At 37.1% G+C, this 24,948-nt stretch overlaps 1 protein-coding gene across 1 annotated transcript in view; it reads right to left on the reverse strand.

Moving 5' to 3' along the window:
* Positions 1-24,948, reverse strand: part of COL25A1 (collagen type XXV alpha 1 chain) — a 502,347-nt gene that overhangs the window by 62,499 nt on the left and 414,900 nt on the right. Inside the window, exons 13-18 of the mRNA XM_070433581.1 lie at positions 22,464-22,517; positions 20,514-20,540; positions 18,166-18,210; positions 11,311-11,343; positions 10,833-10,868; positions 5,574-5,618 (exon numbers count right to left, since the gene is read on the reverse strand). Of these exons, the coding sequence (XP_070289682.1) occupies positions 5,574-5,618; positions 10,833-10,868; positions 11,311-11,343; positions 18,166-18,210; positions 20,514-20,540; positions 22,464-22,517 (240 nt within the window). The remainder of the gene's footprint in view (positions 1-5,573; positions 5,619-10,832; positions 10,869-11,310; positions 11,344-18,165; positions 18,211-20,513; positions 20,541-22,463; positions 22,518-24,948) is intronic.

The raw sequence follows: 24,948 nt of genomic DNA on the forward strand, positions 1-24,948 counted from the left end.
TTATTTTTATAAGTCATTATCAATTAAAGGAGCAAAAGATATCATTTTTTAACCTGTCTAAAAAGACTCTTCTAATACCTGCTTAAACCAAGCCATGTTTTCTATGATATTTATTACCCTCAAGCAGATCCAATCTTCATTGCCCCCCAAAACAGTACAACAGGGCTCAAAAATATGTGATTTGCGTGGGTGCTAAAAGCATCACCAATAATTTTGATTAATGTGTCTTGACACTGAATGCATTAGCCATACAATATTCTTCTTGCTTAAAGGCTAATTAGAATTCAAGTCAGCATGATACCTGCTTTTGAGGATTACAGCAAGAACATTTGTTGTAATAAGAACCTCCAGGCAGCCAGTTTTGGTAATGATTGATTTGTAAAATTATTGAGGGGGAAAAAATGAGAAAGTAGAGCTTATCCCCAAAACATTTATTTCCCTTTAGGATCAAATTTGAGTATAAATTAAAACATCTTGGTGGTTACGATGAAAATGAACTACTATAGCAGGTTTATTTAAACCCCAGAAAACATATCTTTCTGATTTTTTTTTTTCTTAACAGAATTACATCATGAAAGCACATTTGGTGTATTTATTGGAGGTTTTATTCTGGCTGCTAAAAATCTCTGATTTCTGGTTGTATGAGTTTCCTAATTGGACTCTTAAATTATTCAACTGCTCAGACACACTTGGTGCAAGCAGGAAATAATTATAAGTAACAATAACAATGTTATCCTTTTAACCGGTATTTCTCCCTTTTTTTTTTTCTTTCAGGAATTCACTTCATATCCTATGTTACTTCCAAAAAGTTTCCTCTGCTATTTTTAAAATGTGATTTGATGTTTCTGAGGAAGAAACCTCCTCTCCAGTGGATTTAAAACTTAGGTTTCTATTAGATTATTTAATCCTAAGAATGCCAAAATAAATGTTCCCATCACCTGTAAAAGTTAGTCTTTATATGAGTTAGTGTCAAAGATGATTTCATATAATGAGGTACAAAGAGTTACTGTCTCATAGCCTCCCGATCCTCAAGTTCTTGTCTAAATGTCAAATTTTCACTAATGGGGAAGCCAGAGCAAAAATATCAAGTTATGAGAGAATATACTATATAAATTTATTTGCCATCTAAATGATTTGATGTAATTTTCACTGTTTTATGTCTCCCTACTGTATTAATTTCACTGTACTATGTACATTTTTTCAATTTCTTTTCTGAATATGAGATAAATTGGTGGTCCATGTTGAAAGGAGAAAAGCAAGCATTGAAAAAATCAAGATATGTAAAGAATGTCTTGGGCCCTACCCAGTTTGGCTCAGTGGACAGAGCGTCTGCCCTCAGAATGAAGGCTCCCGAGTTTGATTTCGGTCAAGAGTACATACCTCAGTTGCAGGTTTGATCCCTGGCCCTGGTTAGGGCGGGTGTGGGAGGCAACCAATGGATGTGTCTTTCTCACACTGATTTTCTCTCTGTCTCTCCCCCCTTCCACTCTTTCTAAAAATCAATGAAAAATATCCTCAAAGTAAATAAATAAATAAACAAACAAATAAGTAAATAAATGTACTGCTTCTCATGTCTTAATGTCACCTTCATTGAGACATAAAATCTTAGGGCGATGTTTTATTTAAAAAATGTCTTGGGGCTAGGCAACACCATGACTGAAGCCTAGAGAATTTCTTAATTAATTTGTCAAGTTTCCTTTTGCTTTTGCGTGAACAGTGTCAGGAAGGAGAACTTTGACAGCACCATGTCTCGCACCCAGAACACTGTGTCCCCTCATCCTTTGTTCCTGGAATACATTTGGGTGATAGGAAGAGAGGAATAGCATGAAGCCATGTTTCAAGAAAAAGTAGGTTATCTCACTGCTCTTAAAGGCAGGGGTCCTCAGACTATGGCCCGCGGGCCACATGCAAATACAAATATTGTATTTGTTCCCGTTTTGTTTTTTTTTTACTTCAAAATAAGATATGTGCAGTGTGCATAGGAATTTGTTCATAGTTTTTTTTTAAACTATAGTCCGGCCCTCCAACGGCCTGAGGGACAGTGAACTGGCCCCCTGTTTAAAAAGGTTGAGGACCCCTGCTTAAAGGTAACATTCGCCTATCACTGCAAAGGGATTTTCAGAATTTACATCTATTAACCTATAGAGTATAAATGGCTTTATGTTCCTTAGGTTATTGATTTTTAGAGGGAGAGGAAGAGACAGGGATAGAGAGAGAGAGAGAAACATCATTGATGAGAACCATCCATCTGCTGCCTCCTGCATGCCCTCTGCTGGAGATCGAGCCCGCAACCCCAGCATGTGCCCTGACTGGGACTCCAACCTGTGACCTCTTGGTTCATGGGTCTACCCTCAACTGCTGAGCCACACCAGCCGGGCGATGATTCTCATGTTATAAGGAAATGTGATGATATAGATTCATGAACTGGCGAGGGGCAGGACCAGATCTGCGCCGTGGTGATCTGGCTCTGCAGTCAGGGGTCTTGACCCTTGCTCTATACTCCTTAATTACTAGGGTCATATAATCATAAAAGGGCTAAGTAATGTATTTACATTTTTTCAAAATAACTGTGGAGAGAAAAAGGCTTTAAAAATAGGAACTTTGAATCTTACGTTTTTATGGGATATCAGAAACGCTAGTTATAAGTTTTGCCCATGAAAAATATATTTGCAAGCTTGTTTTAAAAAATAATTTTCGGAGTTCAAATCTTATTCCAGAAGATCAATGTCTGCATGGTACATTGTGCATAATTTAATTTTCCCAGTTGAACATCTTGACACTCTATGAACCATGAATGCATGAAATAGGAATTCCAAATGTCTTCCACATGGTGAGAGGACTTTCCAGGACTTGTGCAGGAAGCTGAAGAGCAATTTGAAATTAAGCTATGCCTGTTCTTAGTGACTTTTATTATGTATGCCTAAGGTAGTAGCACTTTCTCTGAGTGGGACCCTGAGGTGATAGATGAGTCTTCTGTCTGTATTTAGGCACTTTGCTCATTTCCTGAGAGCTGTGTGGAAGGCATTTGGATGCTCATTAAATTTCCAACCATTGCCCGAGTGCAACAGGTGGCAAATCAAAGCTTCCCTGGTATGTCATGGCTGGTTTCCTCAATGTCTTGGAAATAACGGATGGCATTTGCATGCTCTCCGTAGCACCAGCAGATAAGAAGGAGATGAATAGCAACAGGAAGTATTTACAAAGCATAAACAAACACACAAGTTTAGGGAGGTTATGACTAATGTTCTTGCTACCGTACTTTCTAAATACATACATGGTGGTTTCATCTTTTAAATATTGTTATCTTTCAAACTATGAAATCATGAACTCTCCTGTGGCTAGCTACCTAATAAAAGCAGGTATATTCAAGGAATAATAACATCACAATTTAATGGAGCTATATCATAAAGTTACAAACTTATAACTCTACATTTATGACTGTTCAATGAGTACTAATGACTATGATATGTTCTTAAATTGTCTCCTTTACAAAATTACTGATTTATACTAGGAACCTACTACATTATAAGGAAAGCATGTCACTCACATCCTGAACCAGAGTGAGAAGACAGGCTTATTCATCCAAAAATAGAATCTGTGATTTAAATAAACTTTTAGATAGTTACCCAACAGTCCATGGTAATTATACAGAAAAGGTTTTTGTCACTATAATCACTAGTCAATGTTGGAAAAGGAAAGACAATTGTCAACTATATGATCTTGACAGAATTTGTCTGGCAGTTGCCTATGACTCTAGGAATAAAAGCATTTACTGGGGTGGCAAATCACCAATATCTTTCCCAATTTGAAAGAGTTTGAAACATTCAGATTAGTCCACAGATGACTAGAAAAATGACCTGGGATATTTTAGGACATAAAATAACTAAAAGGTAATGATAATAAGCAGTAGTAACTGAAATTTTTTGTTTTAAAGAAAAAAGACTCAATACCGTCACCCTATATATGCTCTCTCTCAACAAGAAAGTGCCTCATGCTCAGGAGAAGAAACAACTGTATTTCAAGGCAGCATGGAGGTCCCTGCTGTGGACCTGGTGTTGGCAGCCCTCCACCCTGCAGGCAAGTGCTGCAGGAAACGCAGCCGAGGTCCTTCCAAAACGCTCCTTTTAAATGCCTTCCTCTTATTTATAATGCTACAAGGTTCTTTATAATTAATGCCGACTATGACTTTCTTCAGTTTGTTTTTAAAAATCTATGACCTTCCAATCATTTTTAAAAAGCTCCTTTTTAAAATGTGAGAACTACTAAGGAACTGCCATAAATTAACTCTATAATATGAAATCACATATTCACTTATTAAGTTATTTTGGCTAAATATCAAATGATAAGGAAATAATTTGGCTTTTTAGTAAACTGTTGTCATACAGTATACTTTTTCCATGGAAGAAACCAAGGAGTAATAATACATTAAAAACACACATCTGAACTTCAATAAACTAATCTGAAACCATCAAACAAAAAGCAGAACCAAAGTTTCTGAGTGCCAACCTAGAAGACATAGCTTTCATGTCTGTTAATTACACTAAATATACCCATAAAATATTATGTATGATACCAGATGATGTCTGGGAGCTCAATAATTTAACTTATTTATTCTAAAATCTTATAATTTCATCTAACACACTTCAGATACAACCTTCATAAAACAGTATATACAACCGTCACAGTGAAACTAGGAACATTAATTTTAGAATGGTCTAATACATACTGGAGATTAATTTAAAACTCTACAAGGTGATAACAATAAAAATATATTTAAAAAGAAAAAAACCCTCTATAAAGTGAGAAAAATGTAAGGAAAAATCTACTTGCATTGTGTTTCTCTATCAAACAGCTCTGGAATTTAAAAAAGAACTTTAAAATAAGAAGCTGATTTTAAGGGAGTACCTACAACTAAACAGAACTTTTAAGCCTTCTCCGTTGCCACGTTGAAAACTTTTGAACAATTAAAAAATATTTCTTAAAATTTTTAGATGGTTTAAAAATATGTAAATGATGTTTTAAACTAAGTTTTACGCAATTATTTCAAAAGATACATAAAGAATTTATAGGAAAGTCTGAGTCAAAGTAGTTTAGTAAAATGATTTGTACTTTTCAGTCAGAATTATTGACAGGAAGTGGAAGCACAAAACATTTTAGAGGGATTGTTATAATGAGTGAATCATAAAAACAGCTGCCTAAGTGTTAGATTTATGGGGATGTGAACACTATAATTCTGGTAAAATATCTGTTAAGATCTTAAGAATAAAGCTAAATGTGAAGGTAGACATTCTAGACTTTAAAGAATTCCTTATTTCAAACGAAGTGGCTTTTACATTTATTTAAGTTAGGGGCATATTAGGTTACATAACAGAAAATATAGTCCAGAGAGTGATGGAAAACTTTAAAAATACCTATGCTTAATTTCTAATTAAAAAAATTTAAGTGGTTGAGAGGTGCGTATTTAAAGAACAACACTATGTTTTCAGTTTTCATTCCCCTCCTATCTTTGTGCAATTTCTGTGACTCTCACACTTGCAGTTCTATGAAGCCAAGACTGTCAGTGCAGTATTTACCTTTATCCCCGGAAGTCCAGGAAGCCCAGGAAGCCCTGGTTCACCCTACACAGGAAAATCACACAACATTATAGAACAATATTCACTCAGTCACGGTCTCTGGAGAAAAGCATGGCAAATGTTCCTCGCCGAATGCTTGCCATCTGCATATACACTGTCTCCTTTCAAGAACTTGGTGAGATTATACAGCTCAGTCAACTCTTGATTCAGAATTGGTTGACCCTTTTGCAGATTTTCCTGCCAGTTCACTGCTCACTGGAATCTCTACCAGAAGGCAAGAAAGAGAAGTAAAAGGAGAAGGAGCTCCCACGTTTTGTTAATTCCTGGTAAATGGTTTGCTGGGGAGGCCGAAGCTCTGCTGAAGTGAGGATTATGCGTGCATCTGAATAACGCCTCCGAGCCCAGTGCTCTCTTACCTCAGATAATCAAGAGTTGGCTGTGTGAACAGATGGTTACATCAACACAATATACATTAAAAGTCGTGCTCACTTAAAAGTATAGTAAGATTTCTTTTCCATTCCTGAATGATGAGAAGATAAATGCATGGTTAATATTATACTTAACTCCAGCCCATATTTCTGACAATTGTTGAGTCTGGGTAACCCAGCCTAGCAATTTAGGGCTAATGGTACCATGCAGCTGTTCCTGAGTACAGGTCTGAGATTAAGTGGCAGATTTGGGGTGAGCACACTGGAGTCATGATTAACCTTCTCATTTTCACAGAATGGTCTACATTATTTTAAGTACAAAGTATAGTGACAAGAGGTTACATTGCTTAGAAAATCTCCTGAATTCCACTAAAGAAGCATAATGGAATTGCTGGAGAAAATGAAAGTCCATCTTGTGCTGGATTGAGGTGACTATTTGTGGAAAGTAAACGGGTTACACATTTTCACGACGGTCAGTCTTTGGGAAGATAACTATACTAAGAGACAGGAGTATCAAACTAATAAAGGGGTAGAGGAAGGTATTTCTTTTCATCTAAATGCTTTAACAACCTTCATTTCAAAGAAAATCTGCTAAGAACAATCAAACATTTCATTTTTTAATATTATTACCTTCAAATTATGAAGAGTCATAACTTGCTCTAGTATTATCACTAAATGACTTCATCTACTGTTGATTAAGCTGTATGGTTAGACATAAAAAGGACAATGACTTTCCTGACGGTTTAGGTCAAAGGTGCTTCAGGAATGAAAAAGAAAAGCTATTATGTATGAAACTACCAATGGAAGTTTGCATTGTGAACAAGAACACTAAGATGAGATTAAGCCAGAGAAGAAAGGATGATTACTAAGCATTTGCTATTTCATTCAAATAATACCTGTCCAAATAAATTATAATTCATACAGATACTACATTATATATTTGATTTTCTTTTTTCTTCCTCCTTTTTCTTTCAATAAATTAATTTAGGAAGATTTAGTAAAAAGTGCTGGTATCCATATTTTACTGAAGATTCTCTTTTACTTTATTTAATATATATACTAATATATATATATATTATATATTACTGATTTCAGAGAGGAAGGGAGAGGGAGAGAGAGATAGAAACATTAATGATGAGAATCACTGATTGGCTGCCTCCTGCATGCCCCGCACTGGGGATTGAGCCTGTAACCCGGACATGTGCCCTGATCAGGAATCGAACCGTGACCTTCTGGTTCATAGGCCAACTCTCAATTACTGAGCAACACCGGCCAGACAATTCTCTTTTACTTAAAAAAAAAGGCCCTGGAAAATACTACATTGCAGTAGAGTATACAACCAAAAAAGTAAATCTATTGGTGACAAATCTGTAGTTCTGTATTGTTTTAGAAAAGTCTCCTAAAACTCAGAACATTCTATTTGAAACATATGTGAAAATGTATAGGTTTAACACTGTTTCCCAGCAGTTCTCACCACACCCTTCCTTCTGGACAAATTAAAAGGATCATATGACTAATTTGAAGAAAGATATTTATATACACATGCACATATAGACACACACCCATTATTTTCTAACAATGAGGATGACTTATAAGATATTACAGAATATTTTTTTAATGTAGATTGAATACTTAGAGACTTTGAGCATATAGTTGTTCCCTACATTATATGTGTATGTATGTATGTATGTGTAGAGGTTATAAATGTATATATTAATGAACAAATGTTTCAGAAATTAATATTTCATAGTCTTGTATTTTCATAAATTTGACATTTCCAAATTTATGTTTACTTAAAAAGTGGCCTAAGAAAAGATTATAAAATATTTAATGTTATCCATTACAGAACATCTCTTAACAGTTTTAGGAAGATATTTCTTCCTATAAAAAATTTCTATCTTTATACCATTAAGGCTTATCTTCAAATTAAGAGAGAGTAATTTAGTTAATTCCTCCATTCTTGCCTACTCCTTGGTTCAGAAGCTTCTCTGAGTTGAGTTCTTGGGCATACACCACCCAAGGTGAGATCTAGGTCATAATTAAGAATTGGTTTGTTATTCCATTTGAAGAATACTTGTCCAAGTAGACTAAAAGTTACACAGATACATTATACTTCTGCTTTCCTTTCCCTTTCACTCTTTTCCCTACACCTTAGGAGGTCTCTGTCTACTGTCAAAGTAAGAACACTGCCTTTACCCTATGTTCCTGTGATGGTCCACTGTCCTTCCTGATAGAGTTCAACTGTGAGAGTCCCTTCCAATGGGGGATCAAGTATTTTTATTTACATGGAGAAGTTGGGAAGGAAAGGATTATGTGGTGAAACACAGTATCTACACACTTCATAAACATGTACACACTCTAACTAATCTATCAATCACAAATAAAATACTAGACAGTGGAAACTAGTCAAGGGGCTTTTCATTCTCTATTTTTCTGGGAATGTCCCACACGTAAGAGCTTAAGTGCCAGTGAGCCCACAGCACAGTTTGGCAATGGTGAGAAAAGGGCCATGAGAGATCTCCTGAATTGATTTTGTAGTCACTTCTGTTTGCCATTTTCTAATCTACGTAAGCAAGCAAGCATGGAAATACTCTACTTTTAAATTAATGTTGGGGTAAGTATTGCTAAATCCAGACATTAGACAAAGGAAGTCATAAATATTGTGGGAAAGTGAGATTGCGTCAAAGGGTAGAATCTGGCCTAAATATTAATGAAAAAGATGATGCTCACTTCAGGGCACATGTTCATTCAGGCTGGTTGAAAACTTCCCTCAATATAATTTAAAACAGGTGCTTGATGAAATACAAAAAGAAATTCAATATTTCCATATGCAAATCTACAAACTCCCAGAAATGCATCTGAAGTATATTTCTAAATATTTATGACAAGGCAATGTTTTATCAAGCAACTGAAAATCAATTTTGATCTTCATTAGCTGGGTGGAGGGGGTTTGGTGGGGGTGTGGAGGGATTGAGCAAAAGAGAAAAAAACTCACGAACATGAAAAATAGTGTGGTAATTGCAGAGGGATGGAGGGGGGCTGAGAGAGGTGGAGAAGGGTATGGAGAGGATAATGGTGATGGGAGGAGACTTGACGGGGTGGTGAACACACCATACAGTGTACAGATAAGCTGTTATGGAATTGTGCACCTGAAACCTGTATAACTTCATTAACCAGTGTCTTCTCAATAAATTCAATAAAAAGGGAAAAATTAAAATTAAAAATAAGTGATTAATGGTTGCAGAGATTTCTTTTAGAGATATCACAGAATTGGAAAGCAGCTTAAATTTAGCCTGTAATTTTTTACTAGGGGAACCAAAATTAGATCATCAGAGAAGATGAGTTGTTTTTTGTTGTTTTTTTTTTAAACCAAAGGCGACCATGGATCTCTATTAGGATGGCATCACTAATTTCAAATTTCTCAAGTAAAGAATCAGGAGGGAATCTTAGGAACTGAAGAGCAAAATTTTCAGAGTTCTGCTGGGCTCTTTGGAAAAGTCTCAACTTTGCCTGAAACTGGGCCTGATGAATCATTACTCTTAGATTCTTAGTTTCTAGAGGAAAATCTATTTTTTAAAAAATATATTTTATTGATTTCTTACAGAGAGGAAGGGAGAGGGAGAGAGAGTTAGAAACATCGATGAGAGAGAAACATCGATCAGCTGCCTCCTGCACACCCCCCACTGGGTATGTGTCTGCAACCAAGGTACATGCCCTTGACTGGAATCGAACCTGGGACCCTTGAGTCCGCAGGCCGACGCTCTATCCATTGAGCCAAACCGGTTAGGGCAGAAAATCTATTTTTAAAGTAGAGAAACATTTAAAGAATGTGAAAGACTCAAAAATTACTTTAAACCTACCAGTTTAAAACAAAGCAATGATCCTCTCAGCGACTTCAAGAATGTGGGAACATCATTTTATCATGTTTTAGGGTTCCCAGCTACTACAAGGGAATTGACTCTCTCTTTCCCTTTACACTAATGAGATAAATTCTATGTTTTTATTCATGTCCTTTCCCCCCTACATCAGCTACTGCTAGGCAAAGACAGAATCATGCTCTTCAGAGATTTCACCTAATGGGGAATTCTCATGTACTTGTTAGCTATAATACGTCTGTTATCTCCAATCTGACTGCACTGGGCACTGATGGCCAGATGCGGTGACAGTAAACTGCTAACAGTTGTTTCCTGCCTCAGACTCAGACGAGAATATGGATTTAAACACATTCACTGCATGTTCTCTCATGCATCCCTGAAGTGAAGCACAAATGATAAAAATAAAATTATGCTATATCTATAGATTGGTCAAAGTGGTTTGGCTAGTGTCTGTAATTAAATTTCAGTTCATGAACAAACCTGCTTGTATAATGTAACAGTCAATGCACAGATAGATATTATTCACGGAAAAATTGTCAGTAGGGTAGTATTTGAAATGAGAGGAAAAGGAATATAATTTAAAAAGAACTGTCCATCCTTCCCTATTGAAACCACTTAGTAAATATTCATTTCTTCTCATGAAAGATAGAAACATGCAGAGTGTCTTTAAACATGCAAGGTAAATTGTTGCATTCCAACCCAGCTGGTCTTTGTCAGTCTCAAACAGCTCAGCACATGCAGACTTGAGTTCATTAGGCATCCTTTTACACGCACACAGTGTGTTTTCACTTTTGTGACAGCATTATCCCTTTTAAGACGCAAAACAATCAACAACGCTCAGCATGCAAAGCACAAAAACCACCTCATTTTGCAACAGTCATTCTCCTACTACACAGCGGATAGTAGATATAAAATGGTGAGACAGTACAAAGATCACACTAAAATAAAGGTATTACCTTTTGCCCTGGACGACCAGATTCTCCAGGTTCTCCCTGACCAAAGAAAGCCAAAGATGAAAAGGACAGTCTTACAAGAATTTTCCCAAACCCTTATGCCTCTGGACACTCTCACAGAGATGGCCCAGCCTCCTTGATCACATATATTTCATTTATTTTATTCTGTTACTCTACATCTCACTAGACACAGGAAATGCTTTTTTTTTCTTTTTTTTTTTGCTGTGAATATACCTAAAGCTCACATCCAAATCCACATTTCCATAAAAACCAATCAGAAAGGGAAGAGAAGGCCAGGCCTCTTATTAAGCCTTTATCAGATTTCCAGCAGATACTTCCTGTTGTATTTGGAGGCTGATCATTGCAGGAGAATAGGAACAGTTATAACCATCAGTGGTGGTAAAAGAGAAGAGAAAGCAGAGGCTTATAAAAATAAAAACTGTAACTCCTGGGGAACACACTCTTGCAAGGTTAGGGTTACCTTAATTCCTGCAGCAGATGATCCAGGGTCACCCTAAAATAAAATCCATGAGAGATTATTCCACAAATTATGGGAACAGGAAACACACAAGTACACAGAGAGCCATTATCGACAGGGGCACTCAAGGGAACCCCATGACTAATGGGCTTAACTAGGCTCCCTAAGACTTTGTATCAATCTGTCAGCTGTTAAGATGTCAACAACTTCCAAGATAAACAATGTACTTTCTAAAAACATGGGTTTACTTTGAATGCAAAATACATAAGGACCATTATATTTTTAGAAATTACAAATATATAAATAAGGGCCTTCCCCTTGATCTACTGCTAAAATTGTGTTCTAAAGCAGTACATTCTAATTTTGGGGATCTGGAATTTTGGTTTTCTCTGTTTCTGGAATTTATTAATGTCAATGGCTATCATTTAGTGGGAGTTCCCTGACCCTTCCAGTCTTCAGAAAGTCAGGGTTCAACAGATGAAGTCAAGGGTTAATGACGCTGTGCTGGAAAAAGCCACGCAACAGGTCAGCTGGTCTCCCCTGAAGCACTGTCCCAGTTAGGACTGGCACGTTTTTTCCAGCTTTACACTTATTTCATTGTAACCCAGTCACCGGAAAGTTACAGGATGATGAATGGCTTGTGGGTGACAGGGACACATGGAAGATCTGAGAGAAAATGTTGAGATAGAATCTGGTTTTCTAAAAGGCACTGTATTCCATCCGGATTTCACAGAGGGTGTCTGCATTTCGAGAGCAAATATGTTATAAATGAGCAAATAGGGATGAGTGGAAATGACCGTGGAGGATAGCTGAGAATGCTGCCTTTTCTGAAATGAGGCCAGCAAAGGGCCGGCATTTTCAAGCTCCTTGTAGTCCTCCGTCCCATGAACACAAAGGGAGAAAACTTAGTTTCTTGAGACTGTTACGAAAATGGAAATAGCCACAAGGGAGAAAGGCACACATTGGGATTTCCTCAGCTGTTCTAGCTGTGCAAATGCTCAAGGAGCTCTGGGGTCTATTTCCTTGTTCTAGGGTGAGGAAGCTGCTCATCAATCTCATTCAGAGAGAGAAAGAGATAAGCCTCAGGCCTCTGCATGTTCACATGGAGCACTTGTCCCCTCTCTTATTCTTATCTCCTCTCACCTCCTCCTGTGGCTGGCACCTTCTCTTTCTTTGGATCTTGGCTGAAGTGGCTTTGCCACAAATAACCCTTCACCAACTAATTAACCAACCAACCAGCCAACCAACCAATATGTTTGATACACATATGGTGAATAAACAAATCTCAAAACAGAATATTTTAAGCAGATCAGAAGTCAAGAACCAAAATGAAAAAAAAAAATTTTAGGAAGGGAAAAAAGCTTAGGAAGGAGATGGAAATAATAAATTAGCTTATTGAAGAAACTGATATATATACTAGAGGCCCGGTGCATGAAAATTCATGCACTGGAGGGGGGGGGGGTCCCTCAGCCCAGCCTGCCCCCTCTCACAGTCTGGGAGCCCTCAGGGGTGGGAGGTGACCTGGCGATCAGGGGTAGGTGACGCCCCATCACACCTCTGCTGCTGCCACTGCTGGCAGCACAAACCTCAACCGGCCCTGGTTACCTGAGCCTCAGGCAGCCCTGGGTGGCTGGGCAGCCGCCATCCGAGGCTCCCTGTGCCTTGGGCTGGCCCTGGGTGGCTGGGGGGCTGAGGGGACTGGGGGACTCTGGAGGCAGGTGCGTGGCAAGGCCGAGGGGACTGGGCACCACCATCTTGTGGCTATGGGTGCTGCCATCTTTGAGGGCATGGCAGTCAATTAGCATATTCCCTCTTTATTGGCTGTGGGCACCACCATTTTTGCAGCCTGCTGCTCAGTCGTTTGGTTGTCCCTCACTAACCCCCTGCCGGCCTGGTCACCCTGTTCGATCATCTGTTCAGTTGCGATGGTCACTTAGGCTTTTATATATAGAGATATATGTGAGTTTCTTTGACATCTGTAATTAGTATTAGCCAAGGCAAAAATTAAACCATGATGAAACATAAAAAAAAGATCCCAAATATTATAGAATGACAATGATTTTTCTTCCCAATCATTAACAATCAATTGAGCTCTAATGGGAAGTGAAATAAATGTGGCTAATAACACTTATATGTATTTCTACTAAATCAAGACTGAAAGCTATCAATACAAATGAATCAATTTTGCAAGATTTTGCACAAGACCTTTGTATTCATAAAAGCAACTTTGACTTGTTTAAGTCCCCTCTTTCATCTCATTTAGACCTCACAAAACTCCCATGATTTAGGGCAGATATTACTATATTCATTTAATAGGTGAGGAAATTGAAGCAACTGGAGACTACGTGAATTTTGGGCTTCCTAAATTCTATTGTCATAAGAGAAGTATTGGTTTATTTTATTTTGACAATAGGATATAAAGGTTATAGTAAACTGTAAATAAAGTTGCTTGTATTAACTCTAGGTTAAATACATTTTTCAGTGTTTTAACAGAAAGTGGCTAGATAATCTGCTAATGAGAAAAAAGACTAGATTTAGTTCTCAGAAAGTGGATGGAAAAACAAAAAAGACAGTTCTCCAAAAGACTGATTTATTTGTGGGAATTGGAGCAGTTTCATTTGTTAGACAACTATGAGTGATATTTTAATTCTCTTAAAAAATTAGAACTGTAAAATCTCAAGGAATTTTTATATTGTTTAAGTGGCAAAGTAACTGCTGGAAGACATTCACAAGTTAAACATTCTAAAGGATAATGCCGCAAGTAGTGGGAAGAAAAGTCAGTGTTTATAATCCTCATTCCTCTAACAGTGAAAATGAATACAGGATTCAATTAGGGAAAAAAAAACCTGTGCATTAAGTATACTCTTAGCTTTATAAATTGGTTTGGAAACAGAAGTTTTCATGGGGCAAGTCATAAATGGGGAAAATACTTTTAGAAGATACTCGAGGTAAATGAATTTGACCTCAGTATTTTTCATTCAAGCACATAGAGTTATTTTTAGTTGTGATTATTTTCAAACACAAAATTCAGTATATAATTATATGTATGTGTTAATAAAGTCTATGTGGGTATATAAAGTGAATGTGGCCATATTTCTGTCATTCATTTAATAAATATCTATTGAGCACCAGTTATGTGCCAGCCATATTCTAGATGCAGGGATGCTAGGAGCTGGGTGACAACAGTGAACAATATAATTGCAATCCCCGAATTCACTTACACATGTATACAAAAATATCACTGATTGAAAGCATCAAAGATACTTTCTTTTCATTTAAATAAAAAAAAATCTGGGATAGGAAGAGATTCTCAGGTTTGGAAAAGTCTGTGTCACTGTAAATACACAGAAGACATGATACACAAATGCACAGCACAGGAAAAAGTTCTCCCATTTAGTGAAAATAAGAAACAGCTGAAAGCAACAACAACAAAAATATTTTTTTAAAGATTATTCACTCAATAACTATTTGTTCTCTTCCAGGAACTTGGGCTGGTGCTAGAAATAGAACAATTTGGTATCATATAGTTTTTTCATTGTTTGTGTTTTCTTTTTCAGTGAGCTGAATGTCCAATTAAACAAAGAATTAAATAAATTGTGATACAGGTTCTGAAAGGGATCATAAGGAGGGCTGTGGGAGCACACAGTAGGTAACCTAACCAATTCAGAGGAGACTGGAAGGCTGCCCCAGGGAGATGACAAATTCAGGTTTCAGTGACCTAAAGAATAGGGTTAGGAGCTGGAGCTGGAGGTGGAGGTGGACAGAGCAAGAGTGTCCTAAGCTTTAGGAATCAGATGTGCCTGGTTAGAGAAGACTCTGCATTGATCGGGGGTGGGAGCACCCACTGGGATAGCCCTTTACCTGTGGTTTTAAGTAAAGAAGACAATGTGCTTGGTGGTTCCAAATAAGAGTGTGGCTTCTGCAGCGGCTCAAGGGTTGTAAATCACAGATGTTATGTAGCCATCCACCAAGAAGGCAGTGTGTTTACGGGAATGGAGATGGGGGAGCAAACAGCATGAAGGCAGAGCTTCTGCACCCACAAATAAAATTGCAAACGAAAGAGTGGCACCGCCAAACCGTCCAGTGCGCCACACAAACGTCTACTTTCAGGTGGAGGGAAGCAGATAAGAAGCCCATTTCCAATTTTGCTGGTGGGATCAATACTCTGAAGAGCAGAACACAGCCCTCCCAGAGTAACCCCACACATGACTGAAACCAGTTTCTGGCAGGTCATTCTTAAACCTGGAGTGCACCACACTCGCTGGCCACGGGGACGCCCTGCCCAGTGGTTTTATAGCTGCACAGCATTTCCAGATGACCAGTCTGGAATGGCTTAGATTGCTTTCCCATCCAAAGGCACCAAGTTGGATCAAAAGGGGAAAAAAATCCTATTAAAGTGAATCAGTCCATGACGTAATTTTTACTACATCAATGGCAGAAACGAAGCATTTTTTGATTTTACATCTCAAACTTGGTATATGATGAATTAGTTTCACATACTAAACCCAAAGGCCATGAGAAGAGTGTTTCCAACATGCTGGAAACAAATTATGTGACAGAAGCAGGAAATGTTTAAAAAACACATCAAAAATTATATTCCAATTACAGCATTCTCAGGGATGAATGCTGCAGGTCAGATTACATATTATACGCTACAGATTCCTATTTACAATTCCCTGTTTAGAACCATTGCAAGTTTATAGAAATGATTTCCGTTTTAACTGAAGCATTTCTTGCACTTAATTTCAGTTGACCAATAAAACTTCTTGATAAAAAAGAAAAACAACCAATCTAGTTGATTTCAATTTCCATGTGGTAAGAAAGCTAACATTTATTGAGAGTTTACTATGTGTGAGTCAGTATGGTAAATGATTTGCATTAATATAAAAAGTACGAACAGTATTCCTTTGAGATGAACATGGTCTTGTAAAAGAAAAAAGTTCCTTTACTATTGGAAAATTACATTTTAAAAATGTGTGATTAAAGAAACAATTATTGGCCTATATTCCAAAAATGAAGCTTTAAAAGTATATCTTCTGAAGCATAAAATTCTGTACATAAGTTCACAGAGGCGTAGTTCAGACTTGGCATAATTTTTTTTTTAACTTGAAGAAACTGCTCTCTGTTTAGAAGATTTCCTGTCTTTAAACTGAGGTGGCAACTATGGCCCAAGGGCCAGATCAGCTACCCACCTGTTCCTGTATAGCCCATGACTAAGAATGGATTTTATATTTTATATAGCTTTAAAAAATCAACAATAACACTTCACAATACATGCAAATTTCACCAATTAAGATTTCAGCATCCAAAGTTAAAAAGTATAGGGCACAGCCATACTCATTTGTGTATCTATTGTCTACGGGTGCTGGCACGCTACAGGGACAGAGCTGAGTAGTTGTGACAGAGGTCATCTGGCCCACAAAACCTAAATATTAATTTCCTGGCCCTTTATAAGAAAAGTTTGTTAATTTCTGCTTCTAAGCAAAACAAGCAAAGTTAAATACAACACAGGTTTACATATCTAGGGTTTGAAACTTTGACTTCGAGAATCATCAAGGTATATCATCGTTCTCATTAGTATTAAATATATTCATGTCATATTTGATTTCAGCATGATACTTAAATTTGGCAGGTAAATAGAATGGGCCTACATCAGTGATTCGCAACTAGGGGTAATTTTGTCTTTAGGAAACATTTGGCAACGTCTTGAGATGGTCTTGGTTGTCACAACTCAAGGATGCTACTGGCATGCAGTGGGCAGAGCCAGGAATGATGCTAAACATCCAATAGTCCCCACAATAATGATCTGGTCTTGTCAGTTGTGCTGAGGCTGGGAAACCCCAACCTCCAAGAAGCTGAGAGTTTACCCTAATGGCTAGACTGCTCCATGAATACAAACATTCCTACTACTTGGTGACATTAATTCATTCCTACCACCGTGCCATAGTTATATTAATATTCATAAGAATGAGAAAGGTAAAATTCTCTTTATTTTATGGGTATGTTTTTATGAGTAACCATTACCCATCTGTATTGCAATAATTTCCAAAGTGGAATGTTCTTATTCTGAACTATAAGCCTAAATAAATAATTCAGTTCTTTTTTTCAGTACTCAACTAATTTAGGTTGATTTAAATTAAAATATGACTGATATTTATTCTCAGTTTCTTAAAAAAGATATTTTCCTTCATTCTTCACAGATAGCACAAGAGGAATAAAATATCCTCCTTATGCCAGAGATGTCTGTCAGTCTGAACTGAGGCAAAAGCTGCCATGATTATTGGAGGGAAAAAGAGAGGGTGTAGGAAGATGAGCCACAAGACCACTATACTATGAACTGTTTAAAAGACCAAAAATAATGACAAAATATCCGGATTGAGTACATTTCAAGTTGAGGCAAATCTTTGGCTGCATTCGAGAGTCTAATCAAGTGACATTTACTCTCGAACTTTTAAATTTCACCCCAATCCTCTGATGTGTTCTCTCTTAACATTGCGACAAACAGAATCACTTTAGAAATTCTATTTGTATATCTGCAGATAAAGGGTGTGTGCCCTTTACACATGAATAAGTGTTTTTATTCCTTGAAAGCCTGGAAACCTAGCTATACATTTTCTGAAATCTGTGACATACCATTTTATGTTTAAAATATTTAAATTTATAGCTAGGAGCTTGAGGAATAATCACCTTTTATATATTAAATATTCAAATGTTTTCTAAACTTGTAGAATTTTCTATTTTCTTATGAAACAAAGGTACTACCATTCACGTATCTTTTTCAAAATTTCCCATTTTCATATATACAGAATACTCTTTCTTGCTCATACACATACTCTTTTGTATTTGCCAACACTGTACCTTTTCGCCCGCATCACCTTTGGGACCACTCTCGCCAGCATCTCCCTAAGAGGGGGAAAAAACGATACATGTACAATACATTGGTGACATTATACAAAGAGGATTTTCCATTATTTTAAGTCTTCTTTCAAAAGCACCATATATTAAAATCTGTGGCAAATGTTCTACTTGAGCAGCTGACTGATATCACTGGTCTAAATAGATTTTTTACAATGAACATGGCTGAGCAGTTTTAAATTACTCCATGATATTAATGAAAAGCAGCAATTTCTTTGACTTCTAGTAGTTTATCCTGGCACTTCAAGCTTCCTTCACTCAACCTCTTTCTCCTCTGCTCAAAACTCCACTGTAACACAGACTTTCTCCTGACTGTTCCCTCAATATGCCACATGCCTCACCACCTCTGTGCCTATCCCACCACCTGGACCCCTGACTCGCCCTTTCCCTTTGATCTGTCTGAACCCCACTCTTATCTCGAAGCCCATCTCAAATCTCCAGGGCCTCAAAGTGCATGAGCCAGCCCTCAAGACCTGTGCCCTGGATATCGGACTTATCTCTACTTACATGTTTTGCATTTGTAAAGTAAATGTTTTTGATTTTGTTACAAAACTGCTTTTTTAAATCAAAACTTGGGGAGTTTATGTTTCCTTGGTTATTTTTGAGATTTCCTATGCCTGTTCCCTCACTAACATCTCCTTTCTATCCACAAAGCAATGCATTAGAGAAAAAAAAAGTCAGCTGTTTATTATCCATGCTTTGTTTCCTTAAATTCTGAATTCTTTGTGTCTCGTGGCATGTTATGGTGGAAATATCATGGATTTGGAGCCAGAGAGACTAAGCCCAACTCCAAAACTGACTGGGCAAATGAAATTTTCTATGCATCGTATTTTTCATGTGTGACATAAGGGCAAGAATACTTTATGGGGTGGTAAGAAATAAACAATGTACTGTGTGTAAAGCAACTAGGACAGTCTCTGACACAAACTGTTAGCAACAACAATGCATTATTGTTCTTGCACTCCATAAGCCCTCTGTCTGTCTTCAGAAGAGGTCACTTTTTTTTCACTTAAAAATTTCCTTAAAATAAGAGAGAAACTATTGATGACTGTTTCCCTGAGAGAAGGAGGGGTGGCGAGGGAGGAAGACTTTTTTTTCTCTCCAGCGTCTTTTCTTGTTTCATAAGCATGAAACTAACCTGCTCAGGCCTTTGTCTGGTGACGGATACCCCACTGCAGCCTGGGAGCCTGAGCTACTTTATCTGAGGAGCCGGGATGGTGCTGGCTCTGCCCCTTTTTCCTCCTGAGTGTCCACACAAAAGAGTCATCGGGTGACTAATTAACTTCAAGTTAATTACCATGAACTGGCTGGATGCCATGTAAATGTACTGATAATCTGTTATGAGGGACCTCAATAGGCAGCATACTTAAAAAAAATGCTTGGAAATCCCTTTATTAAAAAACAAAAGCAAAGAAACTAACTTTCTTATTAGGAAAACAGGCTCAGAGCAGACAGACATGGGACAGAGGGTCGGAGTGTCCCCTCTGGTTTGCTCTCCTTCCAATTAAATAAGTGGCCTTTGTTCTTTTTGTTTTTCAACACCTAAATTAGTTACATTCAAACGTTTGCTGGATCTTTAGAGGTATTTCTTTGGGGAGGAGAGGTGATGATGCTGATTTGTCAGAAAGATCAGATCACTTATGAAGAGCATTATGGAGTATCTGGAAGTTTCCTGCGCAGATAGCTCACTTCTTAAACACTATAAAGCATGAGAACCAGGAAAATTAGCTTTACAATATGCTCTGAGAGTCTAAAAATGATCAGGACATGCCCAAAGGTAGTAAGGGAGGACAGCAAAGAGAACTTTAACATATGGCACTCTTCTTCTTTTGTTTCTCTTTTTGGTTTTTATGGGAATTCTTTGTGGGGCAACTCTCAGTATATTCGCTCTGGTCAACATCTGTATCCCTTTAACTCAGTGACCTAAGAAGCAGCAGAGAGATGTGGATGCTCAGAAAAGCACTGGAGTGGCATTAGTGAGCAGGGAGAAAAGAAATTTTGCAGGCCCAGGGATCTCTGAAAGTCATTTAAAATCCAGACATAGAATGTTTAAATTTGCTCCTTTTCCCTCCATTTCTTTAAGCCCTTTAAAAATTTCTTTTTATACATACGAATTACACAATTTTCTCCTTCCACTAATTAATTATGAAAATAACAGTGGTCATTACATCTATATCTATACATCTATATCTAAATCTATTCATCTGTCCATACTTTATACAGTTCTGCTTGGTACCTCTTTGGGGGAGGGGGGGGGGGTGGAAGATAAATGTGGGTAGAATAAACCTCACCTTTTCTCCTCGCTCTCCAGGTTCTCCCTGGAGGAGAATAAAAGAACAAAGATTGAGTGACATAGTAAATTGTAAAACACCCAATTAAGCAATACCAAACAAAATCAGATATTGAACATTGTTGATAAACCATATGTGACCCTTTTGAGGGGCAATATATAGTTGCTACATGAAAACAAATGGTAATATGAGTTTCCGGGAGAATTGGGTATGGATATCAATATAAAATAAAATCTTAATTCTTTGCTTTTAGAGGACTAAAGAAAGATATTTAAGATTATCATCCTTAAACTGGGCTCTAAGGAGAACAGTGTGGTGGCAATTTAATGTCTTGGGCAGTTTTTTAGTCCAGGACTTTGTATTCTGCCCAAACTCAGAATCAGTAAGGTGGGTGAGCACATCCTTGCACGAAGTCTTTATTCGAAGCAGCCCCTGGTACATGGGCTATTTCAGGGTTTAAGAGTCCCCGTGTAGTTCTGTCTTCTCCTACCATGACCATAAATACAGTCCTGAACTTGGACCCCTTCACAATGCCGTGAACTCTCTTTACCCTACCGGTAACCAGCATGTTCCAAGTCAGGTGTACTTTGGGAGGCACTGGTACCTTCAGGAAAAACACCAGGATGGCAGAATCAAAGTGAGTTTAGGAGAATGTCTTTACTCAGAATGATGGCCCTGTCACTATGCGGACTAAAGTGAAAACCGTGCTCTGCAGAGTATCTCATTTTCCCTTTATCCGGGAAGGGACACGGATGGCGTGGGAGAGTTCTAAAGTAAATGATACACTTTATGAGAATATTCCCTTTACAAAAAGTGGAAGTGCTGCCATGAGATCAACTGCTTTGAAAATGGTTTAAGGTGATTATTGCGTTTTTAAAAATTATAACCCACTCTAGAAGTCAGTTTGGAGTCAAGATTATTTTCACTCACTGGAAGTCAGCCTGACCCTTCGGCTTTCTGAATTTCTGACTACCTTTCAGCGCTCACCATCCATCGAGGGTTGCTAGGCAACAGAAGAATAGCACTGAGAACAGGCCTTGAGCATTAACTCCTACCATTTGGCTCTTTAGCACGGAACAAGAGAGGGAACAGGCTAGGAGAATGGCCGTAGAGCCAGAAGAAATATCTTCTTTCCTCTTTTACAGGACAAAGGACAGGTCTACAGGTTTTAGGTCCATCCGAAGTGCCTGTCAATAGCAATGTGATCTGTAAAATCAGCTGACAGGCATCTGTGAGGATGGATAAACACCAGCACAGCTGACAGGATTAGACGTTAGTTTTGTACTTCAAGGGATGTTCACTCATCAAAGGATTTGGGATTTGTCTGCCTGTTTGGTTTAAACTAAACTGTCACCAATCTTTTTATACTTAACAGATTCATTTGTTCTTCAAGAAACAAAGAAAACTTGCAATCCAAAAAAAATAATCTTCATTACATTTTTTCCCTCTTTAGTAATTGACTATATCCATTTTTAAATTTTAAACATGCCACGTCTTTATTCTGCTCTTCATTTGATTAACTGGTTCTGTTGTGTAAGTGCTAGAGGCCGCCAAATCTTGAGGAAAAGCCACAGCGGCACTGAGAACAGCATCTTTAGTGCGTTGTGTAACTAGTATACAAATTTTAGGCAGTATGGACATGGCCTATGTTTGAATATGCTCATATTAAGTGTCAAATGACAACAGTCATATTTGAAACATGGACTTTCTCATGTTAAGTGTCCTAGAATATAGGTTTTAGATGATTTTATCTTGCATTTGTAATGCTAACAAGAATAACAAGCATAATTTATTCATTAGTCACAAAGTTCTGTACTATAGCATATTATACTATTGACAAAAACAACAATAACAAATAGGTAAAACCAGTGGGATATTAAAAAAATTGTTTTACAATTTCATGAAAACTCATGTCTCAAATAATTTTACTTAAGTTTTATGTGTACTGACCTTTGGTCCTGGTATTCCATTCTGTCCCACTGCTCCAGGCAACCCGGGCTCACCCTTAAAATAAAAAATAGGTATTACTAAATAAAATAGACAAAATCAGCACATTATATAAATCACTGGAAGATATGGTCGTCTAACAATGCTCTAAGCATAGATAGAAAGTAAGTGTCTACCAGTGTAAATACAAGTTAGTTTATTTGGTCCCCAAAAAAGTGCTAAGCACCAAAGATAAAACTGGGCTAACTTTTTTTGTTCAGTCTTTTCTCCATTAAGAAAGCAAAAGCAATTTATCAATGTGAAATGAGCATCTACCATGGTACTGGGTACATTGTAGGCAACAAATAAGTATTTGTTGCATGAGTAAAAGACATCTGAAAATGTAAGACTTTTAAGTGATTGGTCAGTTCAGAAAAAGATAGACTAAATCATTATACAATTAGACTTAACCAAATGAGCATTTCCAAATCTAAAGCGTGAAGAACAGACACATCTACTTAATTCATTTAGACACATTTGATACAAAAGTAAAAAGTGAAAATGGCTTTGTTTTCTCTTTCCAACTTCGCTGTAAAAATAATTCGAATAAAACATTCAGACGTATGGCTCTCGTCACATTGAATGATAGGAATTTGGGGGAAAGATGATGGCTATTATGCTAGAAAGCATTCCATTTCAGAAAGATGATGATGCATCCCAGTCTTTTTAGATGCTGAGCCAGCAAATGTTTACCAAGTTGGAGAAGTGCCTTGAAGGGCCCGAAGCAAAGGAGAGAGACTCTGGCTCCCAGGGCTTCCATGTGGCTCCAACTTAGAGCAACTAGAATTTCATTTTCATTTGAAAACCTTTCCAAAGCCCTTGATTATGTGCTCCAATGACTGGACCACTTTCTTCTTCCACTGAGGGTTGTAAAGTTGCTTCTTAGTTAATTAAAAAAAAAACAAATGTCATTCTTAGATTAGTTTTAATTTCACAGCAAATTTAGTTGATTTTTTAAGCACGTTTTGTAAGTCACCTGGGGGGCGGGGATTGTGCCATTTTAATATTGGTGCTCTCAGCAAAAATACATATGAACATATACGTATATGAAAATATGTACATTAATGATCATAATAGTAGTAACATTTAAGTGCCAGGAACGTTACATTCACTAACTCTATTATCACAAATTTCTATGAGGTAAGTACTATCTTTATCTCTACCTATCAGATGAACAAAGTGAAGCACAGAAAGGTTAAATAATTTTTTCAGATTTACACAACTACAGCCAAGGTTTGAACTCTCATAATTTGGCATAAGAGACTGTGCTCTTAACAATATGATGCACTGCTGAATGAGTGAATGCATCCACAGGTCGGGAGAGAGTAGGTGATGAGTATTCTATCCCCATTATCAGTCAGTTTATACTTCTCATTTATAAATGCCCTTTCAGAATGTATAGAAATCTGAATTAAATATTACTTATAAAGGTGATTTACGTACATCTATCAGATAAACTAAGCAATGTGAAGCTTATGGTATCTTTCTAGAAAAGAAAAACATGTTTTACTATTATACTGGATTATTATAATTGTGAAAGTCTTAACTTCATGGAAGAAATTGTGCTTCCTATATCAATTTACACTATAATCATAACTCTTGCACTTTCCTTGCTAAAATGGCAAACTGCTATCTTGGAATAACGCTGGCCTTATAGGAAAATTTTGATAGACCATTTGTAAATCAAAAGGGTAAGAACTTGGAAATAGAATCCACTCCGAAAGAGGACTATCATTTTACTGTGCAACCAGAAAAAGAGCTATCCAGTCTGCTTTCTTCAAAGACTACAACAGGATGCGCTAATGTCCAAACACATGGTTGAATGCAAACAATAAATGCTACCAGGGAACAATACAAACTTTATTTAGACTTTCAAAGAATAAGCATGGTAGTAGTAATAATAATAATAAATAAATAAATAAATAAATAAATGGTCAAGCCCAGCATAAGTTGTGTAAATAGTATGCAAAATTTAGGCAGTACGAACATGGCCTATGTTTTAATATACTCATGATAAATGTCAAATGACAACAGTCATATTTGAAACTTGGACATTCTCATGTTATTTAAGTGTCCCAGAATATAGGTTTTAGACAATCATATCCTGCATTTGTACTGCTAACAAGAATCACAAACATAATTTATTCACCAGTCACAAAGTTCTGTACTGTAGCTTATTACTAGTATACTATTGACAAAAAAAGCAATTATTTCCAGTGGGATATTTAAAAAATTGTAATAGTTTATAATTTCATAAAAACACATGTCTCAAATGATTCCACTTGGTTTTACTTGTACTAACCTTTGGTCCTGGTATTCTGGACAAAATATATGCTGAGATTTTGAAGCAAGGAAGAGAAACATTGCTTAGGTATCTACATAACATCTACCTTAATATATGGACATTGAGGGACTAAAACTTGATCCCTTTTTTTTCTAGATTTTATAC

This window comes from Myotis yumanensis, unplaced genomic scaffold, assembly GCF_028538775.1.
Source record: "Myotis yumanensis isolate MYYU_CA2020_CCGP unplaced genomic scaffold, mMyoYum1.0.hap1 SCAF_1, whole genome shotgun sequence".
NCBI lineage: Eukaryota > Metazoa > Chordata > Mammalia > Chiroptera > Vespertilionidae > Myotis > Myotis yumanensis.